This window comes from Trachypithecus francoisi, unplaced genomic scaffold, assembly GCF_009764315.1.
Source record: "Trachypithecus francoisi isolate TF-2019V2 unplaced genomic scaffold, Tfra_2.0 Lachesis_group20, whole genome shotgun sequence".
Classification (NCBI taxonomy): Eukaryota; Metazoa; Chordata; class Mammalia; order Primates; family Cercopithecidae; genus Trachypithecus; species Trachypithecus francoisi.
Genome location: NW_022681466.1, coordinates 58,023,645 through 58,050,528, shown reverse-complemented (window position 1 = coordinate 58,050,528; position 26,884 = coordinate 58,023,645). Strand labels below are relative to the sequence as shown.

The 26,884-nt window shown below is 44.7% G+C and overlaps 1 protein-coding gene across 1 annotated transcript in view; it reads left to right on the top strand.

Moving 5' to 3' along the window:
* Positions 1–26,884, top strand: part of HS3ST3B1 (heparan sulfate-glucosamine 3-sulfotransferase 3B1) — a 49,346-nt gene that overhangs the window by 18,428 nt on the left and 4,034 nt on the right. Inside the window, 2 exon segments of the mRNA XM_033184496.1 lie at positions 26,529–26,752; positions 26,755–26,883. Of these exon segments, the coding sequence (XP_033040387.1) occupies positions 26,529–26,752; positions 26,755–26,883 (353 nt within the window).

Below are 26,884 nucleotides of genomic sequence, written 5' to 3'. Positions count from 1 at the left end.
GAAGAGAGGCTGAGAGGTAGACGCAAGAGGACACGGCCAGGAGGCAGCTGGTTAGGGGGCTGCCACTGTGGCTGGGTGGCCCCCTGCCCTGGCTGTGTCTCCTTCCCATCTGTCTCTTCCAAGGGAATGTTCAGTCTTTCACTGTTATTTTTAGGATGGTGTTTTCTTCCAGTCCCTGCTGGAAACAGAAGTACAGAACAGACCCATGACTGTTTTGGGTTCCGTGAAAAGAGCATTTGCCAGGCAGCAGATGTACTGGCTTCCTCAAGACTGAAGCTTTCGCTGGTTTCGAGGACTTTGATGGAAGCCACCTCATTTTACCCAGATGGTGTCTTTTGGGGATGTGGGTTTGGGGGATGGGAAGTGCAAAAGCACATCAGCGAGGGCTGTGAGTTTTTTGTGGTTGATCAGCCTCCAGATGTGGCAGATGGATCATAGGTGCTAAAAGCTCGGGTGAGGAGAGGGGCACTAGCAGACAGCAGCGGTCTGGGCTGCAGGTAAAGATGCCTCCTAAGCGATTGCAAGCCCAAGTGTAATGGTGGGTTTAGATTCTGTCTCACACATGCCCTCCATAAACGGTTTTCTAGCAGCTTGTCAGTTACATTCTGGTTTGGATTTGGTGCTGTTTTGTCTCCATTCTAAAATCCTTTGGCTTCTCTTTACTCAGTAAGAGTGTATTGAGAGAACAGGCACCGTGTACCCTCCTCCCAGAGGAAACGATCATTAAGGCAGTCCCTGAGGATTGATTATATCCATCTGGAAACCAACAGTGGACACAGGGAAGAGGGGGAGGAATCAGGTTGATTCTAGTTAGCTCTTTTTTTCTCTGTATCTGAATGTCCAATGATTTTCGATTTGTTCCTTAGAATTTAAGTACTGACTTTATTAATTTATTGAGCATCTACTCTGGGTCAGGCTCTGGGATTCAAAGATTTGTTCATTTCACAAATATCATCGGGTGCCTATTTTATGAGCACTATTCCTGCCCTCCTGTAGCTTACATTCGAGTAGGGAGATGGGCAGTAAAGAAATAAACAAGTAGACTAATAAAAATATAATGTCACCAAGAGTGAGAGGGTAGACAGTTTTGTGGGAGAGGGTGATGGGAGAAAAGGGACACTATAGGCTGGAGGTCAGGAGGGCCTTTTTTTATTTCGGTTAGTTTTTGGGGAACAGGTGGTTTTTGGTTACGTGGATAAGTTCTTTAGTGGTGATTTCTGAGATTTTGGTGCACCAGTCACCCAAGCAATGTACACTGTACCCAATGTTTAGTATTCGATTCCTCACCACCCTCCCGCCAAGTCCCCAAAGTCCATTATATCATTCTTATGCTTTTCCATAGCAAGACCTTTTTAAAAAGGTGAAAAGGTAAAAAGATGAGGACAGAGAGGGTCAGAGAGGCAGATCTTAGTGTGGGATGCCAGCGTGTGTGGGGCTTTATGAATGGAAAGGACAGGACCTGTCCTACATTTTAGAAAAACCCTGACTGCTTTGCAGGGACAGACTGTAGAGCGTGAGAATAAAGGGAGAGGGTGAGACGGCTAAATACAGTATGGCATGATACATGCAAAAAGAGAAGTAGTTCAAAAGCAAACCCTACAGAGGGAGAATTTCAATCTGTCTAGGCAGGGAAGAGCTGCGCTGGGAAGGCTTCAGGGAGGAGGTGACATGGGAGTGAAATTTTGATGGATGAATAAGAGTTCATGTACAGATTGGGTGGGAAAGAAGATCTTGGCAGAACGAATGCCTGTGAAAAGGCAAGGAGGTTCCTGTGAAAAAATGTGTCAACTCAGAAGTGAGAATTGTAAGAGACTGTTGAATAGCGTTGAACACAAATGGCTTTTGCTGGTGATCAAAAAAGATGCCACTCAGAAAAAAGGGCCAGCGCTGGAGATCCTCTCAGGAAGTGTTCCAGGTTCCACGTCCTCGAATCTGGTTGCTTTTTGCCTGTCTGGAAGGAGTCTTTCATTAGGTTGAAGCCATGTAATTAGAAATTCCATTTCTCAGCTCCACGGACCTACAATGCGAACAGCCCGGTTGGCCGCTCAGTTCCAGCATTCAGTTCCAGGCTGCCAGTGCCAAAATGCCAAACCTGGTAATTAAGAGGTGGCTCTGCAGGCACACACCTGTTCTGAGTGTGCAATTAGTGCCTGCTGCCCTTTTTACTGAGCTCAGCCTTCTGCACAGACCATTTGCAGGGACGGTGGGGTGTGTGTGTACAACCTTGATTTACTGTGCATTTTCTGAACACCAAAGTAAGAAAGTCTCACTCCTTTTGTCGTTCAAAAGAGAAATTGTAAAGGAAGGCCAGCTTGGAGTGCCTGAGGATGGAGTTTGGACAAGCATTTGGTGGTGGATCTTTTCCCCAGGATTGCTCACTCATCAGACACTTTTCCGTCTACATTCCAGGTTTATAGCTAGGCTAATTTAATTTCCAGCTGAGAGGCTACTCCCCATATGATGGTAATCTCAAATAGTTAATGAGCTAGAAGAGGAGGCAGCCTATTGGATTGATTCTGGCTCCTCGGCTCAGTGGTTTAGCAGTCTTAATTTATTAGCCTGTTCGTCTCCTGGTTCGAGAGGCTTGTTCAGCCTGGCACAGCTTCATGTATCTTCCTTCTTCTAAAGATGGATTGAGCTTGACTTCTGGCCTCTGAACCTTTAGAATCAGCTCTCTTTTCCATTTACACACTTGGTTTATTCAAAGGGAAGAAGGAGGGCAGAGGGGATAGCCTTGGGTCGGTTCATGAGCCCACGATACCTGTAAAGCACGTTGTGAAATTCCAGTTCTTTCCTTCTTTCCAGCTGGGTTTGTATCACCAGCAGAACCTTTTAGGTGAGCTGCCTTGAGCAACTCTGGCCTGTAATATTAGTTCCAGAATGTGGGTAAGTGGTGTTTTTCTTCCATAGAACACTGATGCGGTTGAAAAAAATACGGGCTAAAGTACGTAACACAGAATAAGAATTGGGACAGAGGAATGAGGGCTGTGGTTTGAAGAGGCTAATCTGGTTATTTTCAGTTTTGTGATCATTTGTTTCAGTGGGATTGAGTGACAAATGAACTCCTAAAATAAAGGCATTGGTGCAGAAGTGCAAAGAACCAGTAAGAGATTTAGCTTCCACTTTCTAAATTAATTTTTCTCTCATATATATGTATATATATATATATACACACACACATCACCGTTATCATCATCATCTCTTTTGTATATGTATGTATAAAGTGCTGTTTATTTCATTATAATTTACAGGCCCTATAATTCCAAAATATTAATTTAAACCCAAACCTTAAATTGTCGGATAGGAAAATAAGATGAAAATCTCTTTAGAAAGGGGGTGGGTAATTAGAGATGATTCAGAAGTGGGGTGGTTACTATATTTGAACATTATGATCTAGAAAGTTCTTAGAAATGTACAGAAGTGGGATGAGCATGAGACTCAGCGTTTCACATTCTGGATTTTGAGTCCCTGCTTTGCTATATTGCCCAGTATTTGATCTGGGGCCACTCAGTCTCTCCTCCCTCAGCCTCACCGTTCCGTTCTCTAAAAGGAAGGAAACAGCCCTTCATTGTTATTACACTGAGCCAATGAGATCCTGAATATCTAGTCCTTTGTGGCAGGTAAAGTGCTATGCAAATCTTAGAGCTGACATCATGATGGCCAAGGGAGAGAGAATCATCTTCTGATAAAAGGGAAAACTATTTATTCTTTCCAGGAGGCAAACTTATTTTTCTGTAGCATGAACTTTGAGTATTGGACTGGACAGTTTCCTTGCCATTTCACAAAACTGTGCAGACTCATCATTTCAATGCTTAATAAAATATAAAGGCAGATCTCGTGTGTGTAGTTCAGGCAGAGTGTTTGGGTGGGCCTAAGTGTTAATGCTAACCTCCCAGATGGATGAAATCTAGAAAGTCTGGAAGAGTCCATGTCCTCTCTCCCCCATTCACTGACCCCTAACACTGATCATGTCAACCAGGCTTTTGACCAGCAGAACAACCAACCAACCAGTGGCTGGTGAGTAGCTAGCTGTTGGGCTGTGCCAAGGTTCTTAATCTGGGCCCGCAGTTGGGCTGGAATCTGTGAATCTCCTGAAATTGAGAACTGAGAATTGTCTGTATGTCTTTTTTTTTTCTTTTTCTTTTTTGAGAGAGAGTCTCGCCCTGTCACCCAAGCTGGAGTGGAATGGTGCGATCTGGGCTCACTGCAGCCTCCGCCTCCTAGGTTCAAAGGATTTTCCTGCCTCAGCCTCCCGGGTAGTTGGGATTACAGGCGCGTGCCACTATGCCCGGCTAATTTTTTGTATCTTTAGTAGAGACGGGGTTTCACCATGTTGGCCAGTCTGGTCTCGAACTCCTAACCTGGTGATCCACCCACCTCGCTTCCCAAAGTGCTGGGGATTACAGGCATGAGCCACCGTGCCCGGCCGTGTATATGTCTTATACCTGCATTTCACCGCACAGAGGATCCATCCCTTTACTCAGATTCTCTGCAGCTCCTAAAAGCTCCAGATCTCTGCTCCTTGGTACTGCACTGGGGAATTTGTATACCTTTTTGCAGTCAACAAGGGTAACATTCTGTCGTAATATTTAATAAGACCTATTTCTGTTCTGAACAAGTGAAGAATCATCTATTTTCAGAGGAAGGAGGAGCCCAGGAAAGGGGATCCTTCCTTGGATAGACATATTTGTCTGACAAAGAAAGCTATCTCAATTCCAGATTCATTGAGATAACTTCATATTGGATGTAAGGAGGCTGATGACTGCACCAGCTTTAGCTTTGTAGTTGGTTGATTCTGTTCCTCAGTTTGTTATCTGATATAGTCCTGACTGTCTCCAAGTGACAAGTGAATCGATGTGTGTTTAGCAAACCCAGGAAAACATTGTCTTTGGAGAGGTTTGAGCTTGATTAATCTCCAAAACATGCTAATGGGGCAATAGAGACCCCAGCCCTTGTTCTCTCCTTTGGGTGGTGTTTGCTTGTGGGCTTAATGCCCTGTGTTCCCAGCCCAGGGAATTGGAAATTGATTCATTTGGGAAAGTAACAGCTTAAAGGACTTTACTTGATTTTGTCAGAGAATAGAGAACACCACTGAGCTTTTCAGAGAGAGGCAGTAAATTATTCTTGGTGCATCCCCAACCCCTGCCCCCAACCTCAACCTAGGCTGATTCATCTGCCCAGAATGAGCCTTTCTGGACCCAGGAGCCCTTTTCTAGTCTATAATCTGGGGTTATTCTTACCTTCTCTCAGTTTTGATCTGTTTTTACACACGGACACAGGGCCTAAATCTTCATTTGTTTATAACATTTCTTGGATGAACACCTAAATTCTTCCTCACCCTCTACCCCTAAAACTACCTGGGTTGCTGCTACTTCTGTGGGTGTACGCAAAGTACTTTAGTGTCCTGCCCTTGATCAACTTTGCTTAAAAATCGAGGGTGCTCCTTGTCCTCACTTCTTTCTCCATCTCTAACCTGTTATTGGCTTTTCTTTTTATCTTCCTTTAAAACGTTTGTTTATTTATTTTTAGAGATGAGGGTCTTGCCATATTTCCCAGGCTGGTCTTGAACTCCTGGCCCCAAGCAATCCTCCAGTCTCAGCTTCCTGAGTAGCAAAATGTTTAGAATTAGCTGCTCCTTCTTTTACATCCCCACTGTCCCCTCCCCATTCAGATCTACATAATTTCATTTATTTTTATCTATCATTTGTTTTTTAAAAATATGTTTTAGAGACAGAGTCTTGCTCTGTTGCCCAGGCTAGAGTGCAATGGTGTGATCATAGCTCACTGCAGCCTCGACCTCCTGGGCTCAAGTGATCCTCCCACTTCAGCCTCCTCAGTAGCTGGGACTACAGGCACACCATTACGCCTGGCTAATTTGAAAATTTTTTTGTAGAGATAGGGTCTCCACTGTATTACCCAGGTTGGTCTTAAACTCTTGGGCTCAAGCAATCCTCCCGTCTTGGCCTCCTAAGGTGCTGGAATCATAGGTGTGAGCCACCATTAAGTGTGATTCTTAAAAATGATACTTAAAGCACAAAAAGCACATAAAACATGACAGTTAAAGAAGAAAACCAAAAGTGGGCATGTAAGATGGACCCAGAAGTTGTCCTAAGAAACGTACCCCAAATGACTATGGACCTGATCCACAGCTTTCTCACAGCTTTTAAAAAACGTAAACCTTAATTACACAAATCACAAAAACAAGCTGTTTGCTCAAAGAGAACCATGACTGTTCTTAGTATTAAGCCGAGGGGTTGGCATAAAGAGGTTGCCATGGGGCAGTGGCTACTGGCACAGATAGAGCCCCTGCAAGAAGCACATGGTTAATCCAGCCCTTTTGTTAAAGGATAATTTTCTTAGAAAAAGTTAAAATCATGCTCTCATCCAGGTATACAATGACTATGTTAAAAGCCTTATTTCACTCATTATTAATGAAGGAACCAGACAAATGTTACCATTGGTTCAAAGGAGAAGTCAAAAGAATACAAATTTACTTGGACTTAAATTGATGAATAGATGAGAAACTGACCTCTTCCACAGAGTAGGAAGTAGAGAAGAAAGTCCATAGAACTCCCACCAGAATTTATTTGTATATCTCTGGTCAAGAATCAAGAATTATATTGGATTGCTATATTGCTGTCTATATAATTTAGAAAGTTGCAGAGTCTCTCAAAAGCAATCAAAGGCTAGAGTCAGATAATCAGTGAGCATGCTCTAAACAATGCAAGCTTTCCACTGGAGACACCTAGTGATCTTTTTTTTGCTTATTCCATATTTCTTCACATTGTAAAAATACTGGTCTTCAGCAGGCTCGTGGAGTTTATAATCAGCTCAAAGCCTAAGCCTGTTTAAGATATGCTGCTGGCAAGCTCTGGCTCCTTGACGCCTAACACAAGATTTTCATGCCGCCAACCTCCTACATTTTCTGTGACTTCTCATTGCCTCAGAGGTCAAATCCAAATTCTGTCTAGCATTTGTTCCTGCATTTGTTTACTCTTCCTTTATCTAGCAACCGTTTATTTTTGCCACAGTGCAAATAAGCCAGTCCTCACACACTTGGAGGACTGCTGTAGCAGATGGATAGAGGTTATGATGATTCTCTGTGTGTGTGTGCACGTATGTGTGTGTGTGCATTTTCAGGAAGGAATGTAATAGTTATGAAAAAGGAACAAGGAGGGAAGTCCATGGGGGCCAAGAAACCTCATGATCCACTGGAGAAACCACAGGTGCTTTGGTGATAGCTGGGGTGAAGCAGAGTTGGAAGGAGGGTTGGAAAGAGAGCGAGGGAGGAACTTAGAATTCCCTTGGAATGAATGCACATGTGCCCTGCCAGGGAGTTTGCAGATCATTCTCAACACAGCGAGAAGCTATGAACATTTCCAGATTTGGCTTTTGGAAAGATGTCTGTGGAAGCAAAGGATGGAGGGATGGGCAGAGTGGATGAGGGTATTCCCAGCCTATTTTCCAATCCATTTTTCTAACCTTATTTGCCATCATTTCTTAAAAGCAAATAGAAAGACAAAAAACAAAAACTTCAGTCCTGGCTAAATGGCCCAATGGCTGTCTCATTGAGTAGGCTTTGTTCATGTTTCTAAATAGGAACATCATTTGTTCCTGATTGCTCCACTTCTACCTTCCCTTGGGGCAGGCTCAAAGAAGCTTCAGGACCGGGGCCATGGCTCACGCCTGTAATCCAAGCACTTTGGGAGGCCAAGGCGAGTGGATCACTTGAGGTCAGAAGTTTGAAACCAGCCTGGCCAACATGATGAAACCCCGTCTCTACTAAAAATACAAAAAACTAGCTGGACGTGGTGGTGCGCTCCTGTAATCCCAGCTACTCAGGAGACTGAGGCAGGAGAATTGCTTGAACCCGGGAGGTGGCAGTTGCAGTGAGCGGAGATCACGTCACTGCACTCCTGCCTGGGCAACAAGAGCGAAACTGTGTCTTAAAAAAGAAGAAGAAGAAGCAGCTTCAGTTGACCTGAGCACAACCTCTGGGTGCCAATTTTTCACGTTTCTCATTTTTGAGTCAAGTATATAATATCGCTTGGTAAACCCTTGTGTGGAATTTCTCTCGACATAAATGGTAAGCCCCTGGAAGGCAAGAATCATCCCGATCAACAACACGTATTGGCCATATCACTGACTCCTTCATCATCATGACAAATATTAAACTTAAATTCGAGTTTCCTTTCCTCTTGCTGCTGCTACCTAGGAGACATTTGCCATCACCTGAGGGATGCTTGGGAATGCAAACTAACGTAATAATAATTAAGGCAAAATAATAAGTAATAGTTAACACGAATCTGCTAATTAGTGCAATTTTTCTCATTGTTATTAACTGTAACCATTTATTAGTCTGAACAGACGTTAATTGCTGGCCACCAGAGGTAAAGCATTCCAAGTTTGATGAGGAAATGGGCTCAGAGTTTGCTGTGATCCACAGGTAAAATAAGGAACTCTGATCTTACCACATTTGTTGTGTGTTTTTGCTTAGCATTTAAGTTCAAGACTTTTATGGGTATAGCCACTTAATGTCATTGCGTCACTTAATGTAATGGGTGTGATGATACATATATGTATCATCTTTGGACATCAGGATACTGAGACCATCACCCTTCTGAAACCTGGCCCCACCTGTTTATTATTCCAAGTTGCCCTCGATTCACCCCTGAGTCTCTAGATATATTTTCATCATGACCTCCAGTCATTAGCTTTAAGCCTTGCTAGTTGATTCCTTTTCTTTCATTCATGTATTTGTTCGTTCAACAAATATTTTCAAGTGCTTGCAATGCCTGGCGTTTTGCTGTTTTTCTTTTCTTTTTTTTTTTTTTAGATAGAGTCTTTAAAACTCACAGTCTAAACACATACAAGACAAAACATGGAAGGCAATAAGTTTCAATTAGAGATTTTGGTTTTAGAAATGGTCATTAGGCTTAAAAATAGTCACAGGGTCAGTTTTTCACCAGGCCAATGCAGGGTAAAAGGCTAATCTCACTTGTAATTCTTAACAGCTCTCTCACTGATGGTTTAGTTACTTAATCTCCTTGGTGTTTACTGTGTCGTTCCTTAGCAGTGGGGAATGGGAGACGAACGGGAATGCTTTGTCTAAAGCACAGAAAAGTTGCTGGAAATTTTAAGACTCATCAGTTAGGCAACATCATCTACCAAAACGCTCTCATAGAATGTAACAGATAATCATGGAACCTGAGCAAATAATGCGGAACCTTTGTCCATAGCTTCAGCCTCTAACGCTTTCCTTCTCTCATATCTTTGGAGGTGAAATGCACAAGGCAGGTTGGACTCTGTATACTGATCTGTTGCAAATGTATTGGGCTTTTAGAATAAATGGTTGACCATGACAGTGAAAAGATGAGAATGTAGGGAGGTTGGGCTTACTTTTCTACTGTTGAAAGTTGATTCTGGGTAACATCTAAACTTCACAAGATGAGAATTCCAAAAAGGTTGGGGAAGGGGGTGTGAACTTTAATTGATGGGTGTCCAATTAGAGTTTCCATTGGCATTGCCATGTCTCTTGTTTTCTTGAGACATCCCTTGGTCTCAAGAGGCACATGGACAAGCACATGGACAAGCCAATTAGGAAGAAGTACTGATGACAAGAAGGAGTGTGAGATGAGAAACAGTAGCCTTTTCTTTGTCTGTAGTATCTCAAGTTTTATACTCTCTGGGATCTTCACTCTGGTTAGAAATTGCTTCTTTTGCACCTGGCAAGGTGGCACACATCTGTAATCCCAACACTTTGAGAGGCTGTGCTAGGTGGATCGCTTGAGCCCAGAAGTTTAAGACCAGCCTGGGAAACATGGCAAAACCCTGTCTCTACAAAATAAAATAATACAAAACAAGAGTGAGCAAGTGCTTCATTTCTTTTCTAAAATGTTGTTGAGCTATTTAAAGCCTGTGATAACGGAGGTTTATTTGCACTCGCTTCCCTTCATTCTAGTTGAATTCAAGCTTATGTCTTCAGATTTTTATTGACTTAGTTAACCTTGTACTGTTTTTAGTGGATTGCCATGAAGTAGGGTTCTGTTGGTTGAGCACAAGGGAAGCAGAGAGTTGGATGGAGCCATTATCTCAGACTTAAGTCAAGCCCTGATTGAAATTTCTCTTGTCCCAAACTCCTACTGGTCCTGCACTCAGGAGGTAGGGAAGGTCACTGATGATACTGAGTCTTCCCACAGTGTTTGTTTCTTTTTAGTAGCCTCAGATGGACCCCTGCCCCTAAACTGGGGCTGTTTCTGTCCTTCTCAACCTGTTTGCCATGAGAAGAGAAAGAAAGAAAGAAAAAGAAAGAAAGAAAAAAGAAAGAAAGAAAGAAAGAAAGAGGGAGAGAGAGGAAAAACGGAAGGAAGGAGGGAAGGAGGGAGAAGGGGAAGGGGAAGAAAGATAGAGAGAGAGTGGAAGGGAGGGAGGGAGGAAGGAAGGGAGGGAAAGAAAGAAAGAAAAAGAAAAAGAGAAAGGAAAGAAAGAAAGGAGAGAGAAAGGAAGGAAGGGAAAGAAAGAAAAGAGCGAGGAAGGAAAGGAAAGAAGAAAGAAAGAAAAAAAGAAAGAAAGAAAGAAGGAAGGAAGGAGGGAGAAGAAAAGAAAAGAAAGAGCTTGTATTAAAAGCTGCCTCATTTTCCATTCCTCCTTGGCTGATCATCCAGTTCATTCAGTGATGTTAACCCCAGAAGGAGACTCAGTTTTCCTTTGTCTCCAACATCCTACAGGGGGACTAAGAAAGAGGGCACCAAAAATGGAATGCTTCATACCACAAGGGGAAAATTACAGGAAATGCAAACTCTTTTAAATATTTGTTGTTACATGAGCCTTTAAATTTAAAAACCAATTTTATGTCTCTTCTTCCTTAACAGCATTTCTCTCATCCAGAGCCAAATGCCAAGGGAGATATAAAGAGGGGATGCGAGTGGGATGCATCCCACCTTACCCTTAGGTAGGGTTTTGCTGCTTTCAGAGTGTATCCACCTACAAACTACACTGGATTCTTGGAAGAATTTTTTCGTGAAACCGGCAGGACAAATGTTATCCTTTTACAGATGAGGGAAGACAGCCCTTGCCTGAGGCCACACAGCCTGACCTTGAACTCCACTTTTCTTTTGATTCACCAGACTGAGTGCCTCATTTTAGGGTACATTTGACATTGAACACCATCTGATGACACCTCCTGGGGGTGGCCTGTACTGATGCCCTTGGGGTGCATTTTGTACATACTCAAACATCAAATATTTATAGAGGTTCTACTTAACGTTTGCCAGCTTGTGCCACCCTACCACTGGCTGTAGGAGGAAGTGGTATGTGGGGAGTGGTTGGAGAAAGGGTAGTTGTAATAACTTTAGAGCTGAGGAACACCCTTTTAAACCAATCCATTAATTTTTATACGTGGAGAACTGAGTCCAAGTTTTTGGGGGTCTTGTCCAAGTACCTCCTGTCCGTGTCAGGGCAGGAACAGGAACCTAGGGTTTCATATGCCCAGTGCCCACTCTGCTTTGGGCAGCCCCTCCCCTTGTCCTGTTTCTCTCCTGGTTTCCCAGTGTGTGTGTGTTGCTTGCGGGTGGAGGTTTAGTGATTTTCATCATCTCTGTGTTGACTGGTGTTGCAGAGTGTTTTGGAAGCCCTCTGGCTGAAGGCCTGTTTACAAACATTTACACTGTGCTACCAAGGGTACAGGGAAGGCTGCTTTTCTTGGGGATGAAGCTGGGAGCAGGGAGGGGACTATAGAGGCATGTGACAAAAAAAAAAAAGCGACTTGCAAGCTGCCTGCTGGAGGAATGACCCTTTGTTGCCAAGGAAGTAACCCACACATAGGGCTGAAGCCCCCACCAGCCCAGAAAAAAAAGAAGGATGTTACAGATAGGAAAGCTAGGACTCATCAGAGACAAAACGTTGGCCCAGCGTGTGCAGAGAAGAATCCGTCGGAGCAGGAAACAGCAGAACCACTTCAACTGCGGCTGGATTTTGGTGCCCTCCTCCCCTTCTTTCTGGGTACTCAGCTCTGCCCCGCCCCTGCCCATTGGCAGCACTAATTTTACTTTCTAAAAAGTCTGCTTCCCAGAAAACTCTTGTTCTTTCTTTATAATGATTTTATTTTTAAGTTGGATTTTGTTTTGCTTTTTCTCTCCCCCCCTCCGCCGCCCCCCTAGGAAATAGGACACAGGATCACTGATTTCACAGGATTTGTCCCGGCATACAGTGAGGTCCTGTAAACAGGAGCAGTATCCCAGAGAGCTCACCCACAAAAGACTATTAGCTTTTAATTGAAACCCTCCCTTCCACCCCCATCCCCAGCCCCTTCCAGGAACAGGAACTTTTGGCCATTGTGAAGCGGGGCCTATAACCGAGGATTCTGCCCCAGTGAAAGGGATCTTGGGTTGACCCAGAGAAGCGAGATGCTCTTTTGAGCCCCACCCCCTTATGGTATTCAAGGGCTTTTCACTTTCTGAGCAGTATTGAAATTCTAGGACAATGGAGGCCAAATCCTTGTGGTGGGGGTTGGGGGGCTAGGCGTGAAGAAAGGAGAGAGGGGCTGGAAGAGGAGGAGGGCTGGGGAGTCCATCCTTTGTTATTTTGCTTCTTTCCTACCCATTACCTTGAAAACATGTAAAAAAGGAAAGAGAAAAGGCCTAGTAAACGTTTAATGAAAAATGACATCACTTCCGGGAGCGCCCCGGATCCCGCTGCGAAATCGGAAATTGAGAGCCAGTAACTATTTACAATTTCAGTTCACATTATTTTAAACCCTCCCAAAGGAGTTCTTTGATATGCAAACATCGCCTCCAAATGGAGATAATTATTTATGGAGATGTGGGCCTTTGAAGGGAGTTCTCAGAAAAGGTGGCTTTGAGGCTTCCTAGGAAAGGAAGGAGGTTCCAGATAAGGAGTGACAGGGCTGATACACATCTTCCGCCCGGCCGCCTCCCGCCAAACCCCACTCCCTGGGATGAAAGCTGCTTTCAAGAAGAAACTTCCCGGAGTTACAACTTGCAGTTCAAGTTACAGCTCTCCTCTGTCATTGTCCCCATGACTGTGTGAAGTTTTCTGGGAAAACCCATTTCGCATCCCTGGCTGGGTGTCTTATCTTTCGGTAGAAGAAGCAAGGGGAGAGGAGAGACTGCAACCTTTGTCTTTTTGACCCCTGAGGTTCCCTGTGATGTATAAGGCCATGTGGAAAGATCCCAGGCGGTTTTGGGGAGGAGACTATTTAAGATGAGCACATTGGCTTTCAGAGAAGACAGTAGTTTGGGCCGTGCTTGTTACTATAGAAAATGCTGTGATTAGGACTCTGATGACTTTGCGGCCTACTCTTTCTTTTTTCCTTGCATTTTCTGTTGAAAACACTTTAACGCATTGGTCTGCGGTACCAGATGCCCTCCCCGCATAATCTGCCAGCGTCTTCCACCTCTAGCACTTGCCCGACAGCTAGGAAGTTTGCTTCTCGGAAACGTCCTCTACCCTCCCCCATTCCCAGCTAACCTAAAAGTCTGCAACCGCTCCCACCGCCCTTTCAAGCTGGTCACCTGAGTAGATGTCACCGATCTCCCTGGAATGGGAAGATTGAGCAACTGGTCCAGTCAACGCTGAGCCTGAAATAAGCCCTCAGCTTCCATCCCACCGGTTCTTGTGTGCCTCATTTCCCTTATTACCACATTTCCTTCCCCACGGAACAGAGCAGGAGCTAAGGATCCAGCTCCAAGCAGCAGAGGCCAAGGAGGGGCTTGGGCAACCCCATTCAGCACGGTGAGGGTATAGAGCAGAGTCCCTTATAACCGAGGGGCATCCTTTCATAAAAGAGGACCTTTTATCTTTTTTTTTTTTTTTTTTTAATTCTTAGGCTAGGACGTGCTAACTTTGACAAATCTCAGTTTTACTGAGTAGGAAGAAGAGTTTTTCTTTTTCCTGAGTGCTTGGCGGTGGTTGCTAGGGGTTTCAAGACCAGCAAAGCTGCGCGTGCTCCCTGCACCGCAGGAAGAGCCCGCAGCTCCAAAAATACAGATGATGAGAATAATACCGATGATGTTGGCCTTGGTTAAGGGGTGGGACCCTGTTCGTCCCCAGAGGAGAAAATGATTGTTCTCGCAGGAAAGAAACGAGAGAGATGGGATCTGTCAAAGAAAACCAGAGCCATAGTCGTCAAAGCAATATAAAAACAGATTTTATTCAACAACTATTGCAACAAAGGAAAAGAGACCTCAGAACTGGCCTCGGTTCCTAATACAGCATGGACAAGTGGGGATTTATAGGAAAGGTGCTGTGGGTGAGGGGGTGGGGTAGGGTGTGGGAGGAGTAGGGGATGTCTTTGGGCAGCCGGTGAGAGGTTGTCAGTTGTTGGAAAATTACTAAGAGGAGTCATCAGGGGTCCGGGGATTCTGGCTAAACCCACCTAACCAGATTCTTACTGAAGACAGGCCAGGGTGGCCCAACATCACCTGAGGGATGGTAGAGGCTGAGAACCTTTTTTTTTTTTTTTTTTTTTTTGGAGACGGAGTTTCACTCTTGTTGCCCAGGCTGGAGTGCAGTGGTGTGATCTTGGCTCACTGCATCCTTTCCTGGGTTCAAGTGATTCTCCTGCCTCAGCCCCCTGAGTAGCTGGGATTACAGGCATGCGCTACCACACCCAGCTAATTTTTGTATTTTCAGTACAGGGGTTTCTCCATGTTGCTCAGGCTGGTCTTGAACTCCTGACCTCAAGGTGTTCCACCCACCTCAGCCTCCCGAAGTGTTGGGATTACAGGCGTGAGCCACCACGCCCGGCCGAGGCTGAGAACCTTTGATCAGCTTTAGAGGATGGGGTATTCTAGCTAAACCAACTCAGTAGAATTAATTGCTAAAATTGGACATTGCAGAGACAAAGAGAAAGACAAAAGTTGAGGCCTAGTTGAAAAGTTTGGGGGAGACTGAGTCGTTTGATTGGGAGAAGAATCTTTGCCTGATTCTAGTGTTTTTTCACGTTTTTTTTTTTTTTTTAATTGACTTAATTTTAAGAGCACTTATAGGTTCACAGCAAAATTGAAGGGAAGGTACAGATATTTCTTTATTTATTGAGATAGGGTCTCACTGTGTGGCTTAGGCTGTAGTGCAGTGGATATTCAGAGGCACAATTATAGCCAGTACAGCCTCAAATTCCTGGGCTCAAGCAATCCTCCTTTCTCAGGGCCTCTGAGTAGCTGAGATTACAGGTGTGCCAGCACGCCAGGCTCATCAGGGGTTTCTTATATACTCCTACTCACCCCCTACATGCATAAACTCACCCATTATCAATATTTCCTACCAAAGTGATACAATAGATGAACCTACATTGGCATCTCATTATCACCCAAAGTTCATAGTTTACACTGGGGTTCACTGGTGGTGTTGCATAGTCTATGGGTTTGGACATACGTATAATGACATGGAACCTACATGTTATTTTCCTGCAGGGTAGTTTCACTGCCCTAAAATATTCTCTGAATCATCTCTTTTTGCCCTTCACCCAACCCCCAGGATCCCAGTGTTTTCTTTTTGAGTTTAGCTGCTGATGCTGGTTGGTTTATCAGGCACTCAAAACCCTGCGCTCTCTATTTCCTTTGCTCTTTTTAAGGAGGCATCCTTCTTTCCTAGACAGATTTGTGACTGTGTAGATGCTAGGAACAAGTTTTGCTTTGGAGCGGGGAGCGTGGAAACATAGCCTTCCTAGAAATCTTGATTCTTGTGTTTGTAAAGATTTCTCTTTGTCACATTTTTGAGTTGTGACTTCTCAGAGGCTGGACCTGGGTTTCCTGGAAGGTAAAGCAGATGTGACATCACAATTTCCTGTCCCGTGCTCTTGGGATTGGTGTGAGAACAGTTTATCAGAATGGGCAGACCCTCTGCAGATTCCACTGCTGAACTAATTTTATAGATGAGGAAGCTGAGGCCCAGAAAGGCCCAGAAAACTGAAGCTCTTGGGATTGCTGTGAGAACAGTTTATCAGAATGGGCAGAACCTCTGGAGACTCCACTGCTGAGCTAATTTTACAGATGAGGAAGCTGAAACCCAGGAAAGTAACCACTGGGACATGCCAATTAGGAGCAGATATCGTCACAAAAATAGCTTGTCTTTAAAGAAAAAAATAAACAACAACAGTCAATGTATCAGTTATATGAAGATTTGGCCAGATGCAGTGGCTCATGCCTGTAATCCCAACATTTTGGGAGGCCAAGGTGGGTGGATCACTTCAGGTCAGGAGTTCGACAGCAGCCTGTCCAACATGATGAAACCCCATCTCTACTAAAAATACAAAAATTAGCTGGGCATGGTGGCAGACACCTGTAATCTCAGCTACTCTGGAAGTTGAGGCAGGAGAATCGCTTGAACCCAGGAGGCGGAGGTTGCAGAAAGCCGATATCACACCACTGTACTCCAGCCAGGGCAACAGAGCAAGACTCCATCTCAAAAAAAAAAGAAAAGAAAAAGGAAAAAAATTTTCTATGTCTCTACTGACCATTTTTTCATTTCAATCAATATTTTCCCCAAAGCAGTGTCAAAACAAGGATTTGGGCAACCTTTGGCCCTTTCAAAGGGAACTTGTAAAATCTTCATTGGAAGAGGCTGAATAAGTGGATTTTGGGGAATGCTAGAATTTTTCTCCCTCTTGGTGATAGTGGTGGTTACATAATTCTATGCATTTGTCAAAATTCTTGGAACTGGACACCAAGAATGACTTTCACTCTATATAAGTTAAAAAGTACGTTTAAAAAAAGAAAAAGAATCTTTGTTGGAGTTCAGAAAACATGGGGTATTTCTGCAACTAAACAAGGAAGTCATTTTCCTAATGGGCCAGGAGAAGTGGGTGGGGTGAATGTTTCCTTTGCTCTTCCCAGTTTTCCTCAATTGGTTTGGAAAACTGGGCCTACCCCCACTCAATGTGGGCTGCAGCTTGCTCTCCTCTCTGAAGCACATTAACTTCCATCATCTGTTTTACATAAATTTCCAGGCATCTGTTTGCCTGTTGTGAGTTAGGTTACGCCCATTTCAATAATCTTCTTTTTTATTGTTGTGTAATTTACCAGTTCAAACAGTAACTTCAATTGCTGGGCTATAGGAGGAGGGATATCACCCGAGGAAAGGAAGAAACAGAAGAAGAAATTAGGGCAACATTTGGTACTGGGTAACATCAGAATTATAGGGTTTTTTAGAACTACTCTGGTTCATTTTAATTTCCTACGCCTTTAGCCTTCAAGGTTGGTTTTTAATAGCCCATTTCTAGCTGCAGTATTTAAGAGCCCCAGCAAAAGCTGGGATGCTTAGTGGTAAAGTCTCGTGTTTCTCCAAAGCCCTGGGACCGCCGTTCCCCAGTGGGAAACTGATTTGGCAGGAAGTCAGCTCATCTTCTCGGCTGACCTCTCTGTTCTGGAGAGGAAAGGCAAGGAGCAGAGGCTATCTTCCGACTGTGGATGGAAATTCTAAATCCTGGAACGTGATTCTGAGCATCCTGCCTCAAGATTGGGAAAAAAGAAAACAAGAATTTATGCCATTAATTCATCTTACTTTCATGGAATTTTTTTCTTTTAAAGGAGAACTTAGTGCCTTTCTTTCCTTTTCCTTCCTTCTGTCCTTTCATTCTTTCCTTTTTTAAATAAAGAAAGGAATGTATTTCTTACAGTTCTGGAGGCTGACAAGACCAAGATTTCAGGGACATATCTGGTGAGGGCCTTCTTGCTGGTGGGGACTCTGTTGAGTCCTGAGGCTGCTTGAGGCATCCCACAGCGAGAGGCAGAGTGCACTCATATGCTCTAAAAGAGCACTGAGTTTAATTTGCAGCCACAAACTCTTATACAAGCATAAATTAGACAACTTAATGCTAGTATTATTCTTTACCTGTCTTTCTTCTGCTTAGGGTAATATTATTTAACTTTTGATGATGAAAGAATTAGATACCTCTGTTAGCTTTTCTTTATCACACCAGTAGAGGTAGACTTATCTTTCTTCCAGTTTCCTTTCATTTGTTTTGTTTTACTGGTAGCCTGATCCCTATTGGGTAACCAACTGTCAGAGGGGTGTGAGTGTGTGTTTAGGGGCAACAAATATCTTAGCCTGATTGGATTTTTTTTTTTAGATGGAGTCTCGCTCCGTCACCCAGGCTGGAGTGCAGTAGCAAGATTTCAGCTCACTGCAACCTCCGTCTCTCAGGTTCAAGTGATTCTGCTGCCTCAACTTCCTGAGTAGCTGGGATTACAGGAGCCCACCACCATGCCTGGCTAATTTTTTTTTTTTTGTATTTTTAGTAGAAACGGGGTTTCGTCATGTTGGCCAGGCTAGTCTTGAACCCCTGGCCTCAGGTGATCTGCCCGCCTCAGCCTCCCACAGTGCTGGGATTACAGGCGTGAGCCATCATACCTGGCCTGCCTGATTGGAATGCTTTTCTTTTCTCTGCAGTTTGTAGACCATCAGGACACAAGCCCTCACTGGCCCTGGGAGGTGGTCTACAGGCATCTGAGCTTGTGACCCTCACTCCTCTAGCCTTGACTCAAATAGCTAGTCTTGGATTAGCTGAATAAGTTTCATTTCTGCTGACAATGTTGTTTTCTCACTTTTTTCCCCCACAATGGTGGACCTCTCTACCCACATAGTACCTCCACTTAGGCGCACATGAATATCAGCAGAATAAATGACTATATCATGACAAGTTCCAGGCCCACAGATACCACAGCATAATGGTTTCCAGTCCTGGTTGCACATTAGAATCATCTAAAATAATCCCATGTTGAAGCCCCGCCCATCCAGGGCCTGATTCAACGGGTGTGGGGAGGGGCCAGACATTTAATGCTGGTTGAAAGCACCCTGCATGATTTAAAATGCAAGTAGGGGCCGGGCGCGGTGGCTCAAGCCTGTAATCCCAGCACTTTGGGAGGCCGAGACGGGCGGATCACGAGGTCAGGAGATCGAGACCATCCTGGCTAACATGGTGAAACCCCGTCTCTACTAAAAATACAAAAATCTAGCCGGGCGTGGTGGCGGGCGCCTGTAGTCCCAGCTACTCGGGAGGCTGAGGCAGGAGAATGGCGTGAACCCGGGAGGCGGAGCTTGCAGTGAGCTGAGATTCGGCCACTGCACTCCAGCCTGGGCGACAGAGCAAGACTCCATCTCAAAATATAAATAAATAAATAAATAAAATGCAACTAGGATGAAACTGAGTGCCACAGAGGAGGCATATACGTTTTTTTGTTTTTGTTTTTGTTTTTTGAGACAGAGTCTTGTTCTGTCACCAGGCTGGAGTGCAGTGGTGCAATCTCACCTCACTGCAACCTCCACCTCTCGGGTTCAAATGATTTCCCCTGCCTCAGCCTCCCGAGTAACTGGGACTACAGGTGCGTGCCACCACGCCCGGCTAATTTTTTTATTTTAGTAGAAATGGGGTTTCACCATATTGGCCAGGATGGTCTCGATCTCCTGACCTCATGATCCGACCACTTTGGCCTCCCAAAGTGCTGGGATTACAGGTGTGTGCCACCGCGCCCAGCCTCATATACCTTTCTTTGTTTTTGTTTGTTTTTTGAGACGCGGTTTTGCTCTGTTGCCCAGGCTGGAGTGCAATGGCACCATCTCGGCTCACTGCAACCTCCACCTCTCAGGTTCAAGTGATTCTCCTGTCTCAGCCTCCCAAGTAGCTGGGATTACAGGTGGGAGCCGCTACACCTGTCTAATTTTTGTATTTTTACTAGAGACGAGGTTTCACCATGTTGGCCAGGCTGGTCTCCAACTCCTGACCTTAGGTGATCCAGCTGCCTCGGCCTCCCATAGTGCTGGGATTACAGGCGTGAGCCACCACACCCAGCCTGGCTTAATACCTTTCTTGAAATATCCTTAAACAAATTGAAAGCCTGTAATACTCCAAATCCTCCTGGTTCTCAGAATCATGCACTATGGCCCAGTTTTTTGAGGCCACTGGTGGTCCTGGATGTTCGCTGTGCTTGTCATCCCCAAACCTTAATGGGGTGACAAGCCTGCTTTGCCCTTAGGTTTAATTGAAGAAGTAAGATCTTTCTTGGGTTCTGCCACCCTGTGTTCATGTGGGCACACATACCTGGATAGTATCTCCTAGGCTCATCTCAAGGAATACTGTTGTGGGCTGTGAGCATTGTGTCTGCCTTAGCTTTGGACTGGAGATGCTGTCTAGCCCCATTGGCCTCACAAACGTCTATTAGTGATATGTGCCAGATTCATGTGCTTTTCAAAAAGCTATCCCTTCCGGCCCACGCGGTAAAGAGGGGAAGAAGAGGTGGGGCAGTGTTGCTGGAGAGGAGGTGCTGTTGCAATGATTGGTAATTTTGCAGGCCCCATAGAAGGCAGTTAACAATGGGAACATGTAAACCAAAGAAGCTTATTGTTTAGAAATTGGAGGCCTATTTGAACAGTTATGATCGGCAGTGATCTGATTAGCACAGAAATACCTATTAGGCTACTAATCTATGAATGGAAGAAAAAAATACAGAAATCTATTTAAAGAGAGGACAGGTGTGTAGCTCTACATGTTCTAAATCATATTAAGAAGAAGCAAAGGTGGGTTAAGAGACAGGATCATCATGAATAGAAGGAGGCCCATCAGGAGAGCTGACTACACGTCCCAACTCTCTGACCTGCAGTTGGTGACCCATCTCCAAGCGAGTCACCCTCTCTCCTTTAGATTCAGTGTCTTCATTTGAATTGGAGATGACCACGAAGGCGCTAAAGTAGGTGATAAAGCAGGTGAAAGTTTGCAAGCTCCAGGGCGCTATATCATTATGAGCTCTGACTATCCCTTTGAGAAACTGGCTTTCATAATGAGTGACTCAATTAACCTGCATCATATGCTCACTCTGGAGGCCAGCGCCGGGGCTGGACAGGCTGCTGAGGTTGCTGGGATGGGCACGCAGATTGCATGTCAGGAGGTCTCACCCTCGGCCACATCCTCATCCTTTCTTCTCTGTGCCACTGTTGAGATCAGAGAGGTTTCTGAGAGTGAGGGCAGGAAAGCGTGCCTAGAGGAGGGGCGGAGGAAGAGGAAGGTGTGCCCAGTTAGTGAATGGAAAGAACTTGACTCCAGGACTGCGTGGTGGTGGGGTGAGGGTGGCGGAGGAAGAGCAGCCAAAGCTTCTCAGGCCTGCCATGCTTTCTCGCTTGGTGTGACAAAGGTTCTTTGCTTGACCAAACTTCAGTCTGCCTCCTGAACCTTCTCCCGGGACCTCCTGTGCACTTCCTTGTAAAACCCAGTCTTAGCAAAGGCCCTTGATAAGTCATTTTAGCATGAACTCCTCACCCTTGATATCTTATCAGGTTTCTCAGCCTCCACCAGCCTCCAGGTGATGTCTGGTCACTTTGGCCTGTCTTCAGAGAGAGTCCTATTAGATCGGTTTAGCCAGAATTTCCCTTTTCCCTCATGGCACCTCGTAGTAATTTTCTATCCACTGACCCCACCCTGATCCTTGATTATAAACCCTGCTTGCCCATGCTGTGTTCTGAGTTGAGGCCAATCTGTCTCCCCATCACTGCAAGACTCCATTGCAGTGTGTCTCTATACCTATCACGATGATCCTGAATAAAGTCTTTGCTACTGTGATGTAACAAGCGTGATTGACTAATTTTTTCTTTTCTTTTTTCTTTTGAGACAGAGTCTCGCCCTGTTGCCCAGGTTGGAGTACAGTGGTGCAATCTCAGCTCACTGCAACCTCCGCCTCCCAGGCTCAAGAGGTTCTCCTGTCTCAGCCTCCCGAGTAGCCAGGATTACAGGCATGTGTGCCACCATGCTCAGCTCATTTTTGTATTTTTAGGAGAGATGGGGTTTCACCATGTTGGCCAGGCTGGTCTCGAACCCCTGACCTCAAGTGAACACCCACCTCGGCCTCCTAAAGTGCTGGGATTCCAGGCGTGAGCCACCGAGCCCAGCTGAGTAATTTTTTTCTGTAACAGATGGATCCACAGGGGCATGCTGGGAGATGCCAGGGTCTGAGCCCAGCGCCTACTACAGATGTATCCCGGGAAGCCTTCGGAGAGGCTCAGGAGGCATTTGCCAAAATGATAAATTCTGTTGTGGATCTCACTTCTCAGCCACTGCTTGTCTGCACCCAAGCATGCTGAGGGGAGAGCAGCCCCAGAGCCTCCACTGGACAAGGGCTTAGAAGTCTCTTTATTATAGCAGTAGTTGCCCTGGCTCCGTTATTTTGACAATAATCAAAATAAATTCTGGGGCTCCTTGAGTGCTTTCTGACACATGTAGACAAACACCAGACTGTCCTGGGGAGAGGGGCTCTCATATGGTTGAGGGGACCAGCAGGCGGTCGAGCACAGTAAATCTATCCACAGCTCAGGGAATCTTTATTTATGGCTGATCTCTCATTTCCTTTTTACTAGCTTTATTATGTGGTTTCTTATACACAATTGCCAATTTAGCATTCTGTTCAGCTACTGACAAACCCTTCTTTAGGGCCAGTGAGGAAATTCCGGCTGCAGAGTTCAGGGAAGGTTGTGGACCCCAGGCAGGCTGAAAGCAGAATCCAGCATTCCTGCACTTAGCCTCTTCCAGGAGCCAAATCTCCCTCATTGCCCCACTGTGGGGTAGAACTGAATGAGTGACAAGTCCTCTGCGCAAAAACCTTGCTTCCTTACATCCTTTCCAAGATCCTGTCAACAGAAGATAATTGATAACATTTTTCTAACAGCCTACTAGGTACCAGGCTGGGCACCAAAGCTAACTTTGCAGTTCTTTCAAAAGCCCTAGGAGGCAGACATCATCTTTTTTTTTTTTTTTTTTTTTTTTTTTAATTCAGATGAGAAAACTGCAGCATGAACAGATTAAGTGATGGTATCCCCCAGGGTCACACACCTTAGTAAATGGAGGTGCTGAGAGTCAAACTTGGTGGCCTGACTTCCAAGCCCATGCTAGGTCAGACTGACACGGAGTATGCCCCTAAATCCCCTTCTCTGCAATGGCCCTGAAGAACCTCGGGGTTTGGTATATTCCTTCAATCGTGGTGATAATGCTTTGATTCTGAATATTAACCTCTTGTAAACTGTCTAGTTGCGGATGGTTTAACGCAGAGGAAAAAGAAGTTGGGGTTTATCTGACCTGACCTGCTTTTTGGTCAAATGCAAAATAAGTTGCGAGCCGAGACTCTCTCTAATCCTCAACCACATTAGGCTGATGACACTGCTACATTAATTTAAGTGGTTAATGGGCAAAGTGGGTCAATCCAGCTTTAGCTTAAACCAAGGCTGACTCCAGTGCTGCTGAGCAATCTTCCTTAAGGGAAAAGCACCCTTCTTCAGACTCCCTGTTGGCAGTCCGGAAGAAGGAGTGTCTGTCCTCCAGGAAACTGCCTTTTCTGGATCCTGTGATAAAGTTTCTGTGGTTTCCGTATCGGTGCTAGACAGGGCAATTGTGGTCTCTGTGGATTAAGATGGCTTGAAGCTTAGAATGCCTTACTGAGAGGTAAATATTTGGTCAAAAATAATGTGGAAATTGTCTTTTTTTTCCCTTTAATTCCTGTGCCTAGGCAGGAATCAATCAGAAATCTCTGTTCCATAGTAGATAGCTAATAGATGATATAGCCCCTAACATGGTATCTAGAATAATCGCAGGCACACAATAAATTATCTGACTCGTAAATAATAACTTGCCTGATTGTAGATCTGTGGCCAAAGCTTAGTATCCACTTAGATAACACACCTCCTTTTGATGTATACACACTAGCGCTTATACACATATGCTGAATTTTGGTTCTGTCACATGCCATAAACTGTGTATTGAGCAACTTAATAATGATAATAATAATGACAGTAGTAGTGGCTAATATTTGTCAAGTATATTCCATATGTCAGGTGTGTTCTAATCATATTGTAATTATTAATTGTTTAATCGTCATTAAACTTCCATGAATACGTATTGGTAGCTCCATTTTTGTGGACGTGAAAAAGAAGCCCAAAAAAGTTAAATAAATTATTCAAAGTGACATAACTTATAAGTGATAGAGTCAGGATTTAAACCCAGGCAGTCTGACTTTAGAGCTCAAATTCCTTAACTAATTTAAGGAACTAATGTAAGCTAAACTGAGTCAGCTTTATGACTTTCCTTTAATTTTTTTCCTTTTTTAAAAAAATTATTCGTGATAAATAATTGTGCATATTTGGGGGGTACAAGATGATATTTTGATCTGTGTTTACATTCTAGAAAGGTTTAATCAATGGCCGGGAGCAGTGGCTCACGCCTTTAATCCCAGCACTTTGGGAGGCCAAGGCGGGTAGATCATGAGGTCAGGAGATCGAGACCACCCTGGCCAACATGGTGAAACCCCGTCTCTACTAAAAATACAATAATTAGCTGGGCGTGGTTGTGGTGCCTGTAGTCCCAGCTACTCAGGAGATTGAGGCAGGAGAATTGCTTGAACCCGAGAGACAGAGGTTGCACTGAGCCGAGACCATGCCACTGCACTCTAGCCTGGGTGACAGAGCGAGACTCTGCCTCAAAAAAAAAAAAAAGATTCAATCAAGCAAATCAACATATCCATCACCTCACCAACTTATCATTTTGTGTGTGTGGTAAACTTGAAAATCTGTTTTTGTAGAAGTTTTGAAATACACAATACATTATTATTAACTGTGGTCACTGTGCAGTGAAATAGATCACTACAAGTTATTTCTCCAGTCTAATTGAAACTTAGAATCCCTTGATCAACATCTTGTCTTTCATCATCTTCCCTTTAATCCCCCCACCAGCCTCTGGTAACCACATTTTTATTCTCTTTCTGTGAGATCAACTTTTTTACATTCTACATATAAATGAGATAACACAGTATTTGTCTTTCTGTGCTGATTTATTTCATTTAACATAATGTCTTACAGTTGCATTCATGTTATTGCAAATGACAGAATTTCCTTCTTTTTAAAGGCTGTATAATATTTCATTGTGCATATATACTACACTTAAAAAATCTATTCTCTGTTGATAGACACTTAAGTGGCTTCCATATCTTGTCAATTTTGAATAATGCTATTAGAAAACGAACAGGGAAATGCAGATATTTCTTTGACATACCAATTTCAATTCCTTTATATATATATATATCCAGAAATGGGATTGCTGGATCTAACCTCATTTAATTTGTTTTTTTTTTTTTTTTGAGACGGAGTCTTACTCTGTCGCCCAGGCTGGAGTGCAGTGGCGCCATCTCGGCTCACTGCAAGCTCCGCCTCCCAGGTTCACGCCATTCTCCTGCCTCAGCCTCCCGAGTAGCTGGGACTACAGGCACCCGCCACCACACCTGGCTAATTTTTTGCATTTTTAGTAGAGATGGGGTGTCATCGTGTTAGCCAAGATGATCTCCATCTCTTGACCTCGTGATCCGCCAGCCTCGGCCTCCCAAAGTGTTGGGATTGCAGGCGTGAGCCGCCGCACCCAGGCTTTTTTTTTTTTTTCTTTTTTTGAGATGGAGTTTCGCTCTTGTTGCCCAGGTGGGAGTGCAATAGCACCAACTCGACTCACTGCAACCTCCGCTTCCCTGGTTCCAGCAATTCTCCTGTTCAGCCTCCCAAGTAGCTGAGATTCCAAACATGCACCACCACGCCCGGATAATTTCTTTTTTAGCTTTTAGTAGAGACTGGGTTTCTCCATTTTGTCCATGCTGGTCTTAATCTCCTGACCTCAGGTGATCTGCCCGCCTCTGCCTCCCAAAATGCTGGGATTAATGGTGTGAGCCACTATACCCAGCCCTTTTTTTTTTTCAATTGTTGTTGTTTATAATTTCAACTTTTGTTTTAGATTCAGGCGATACAGGTGCAGGTGTTTGTTACATGGGCATATTGCGTGATGCTGATGTTTAAGGTATCATTGATCCCGTCACCCAGGTAGTGAGCATAGTACCCCCTCTAAAGTATTTTTGGAGGTTTCTAGAATTGTGTCTTGGGAATTTTCTCGTGGTACGTTTGTATCAGTTTACTTACCTGATGTCACCGAATTTTTTGACTGCTGTGTGCTTTGTTGCTTTGTGGAGTAAAGGCTTTGTCAGCAGTCGCTGTGATAAAGCTGGAACAACTGGGCTGGACCCGAGGGATGTTTTCCTTCCAGTGTCCACGGCACATTTGCCTGGGTTTGGCAAGTGTGGGAAGGCGGACTAGCGGCAGGACTCATGGACAGTGAAATCTCTGGGAGTCCTGGGTGCTATATTTTTAGGAAAGGCACTTATCAGAGGCCAAAGGCTTTCGTATTTTGGCACGAGATGCTTGGGGCAATCTGAAAGCTGCAAAAATAAGGGAAGGTTATACCCACAAGAGGATCTTAGAGAAACAGGTAGCTTGCTCTAACCTTGGTGAAGGGGCCTTCATGTTTCCGGTGGATGGTACCTGCCCTCCAAACCAGGTGGGATGCTAATGTACCTTTCATCTCTAAAGTTCCACTTGCATTTTTACATGTTTCTTCCACTGCTTCCAGAAATAAGAGGGAGCTGGGATTACAAGTGGTGACCTTAAGACGTGTGGCCAGAGAGGCGTCACCTTCTGACCCCGATTTATTTGCTTGCTTTTCTCAGGGACCTGATGCCCAGAACCCTGGACGGGCAGATCACCATGGAGAAGACGCCCAGTTACTTCGTCACGCGGGAGGCGCCCGCGCGCATCTCGGCCATGTCCAAGGACACCAAGCTCATCGTGGTGGTGCGGGACCCGGTGACCAGGGCCATCTCGGACTACACACAGACGCTGTCCAAGCGGCCGGACATCCCCACCTTCGAGAGCTTGACGTTCAAAAACAGGACGACGGCCTCATCGACACGTCGTGGAGCGCCATCCAGATCGGCATCTACGCCAAGCACCTGGAGCATTGGCTGCGCCACTTCCCCATCCGCCAGATGCTCTTCGTGAGCGGCGAGCGGCTCATCAGCGACCC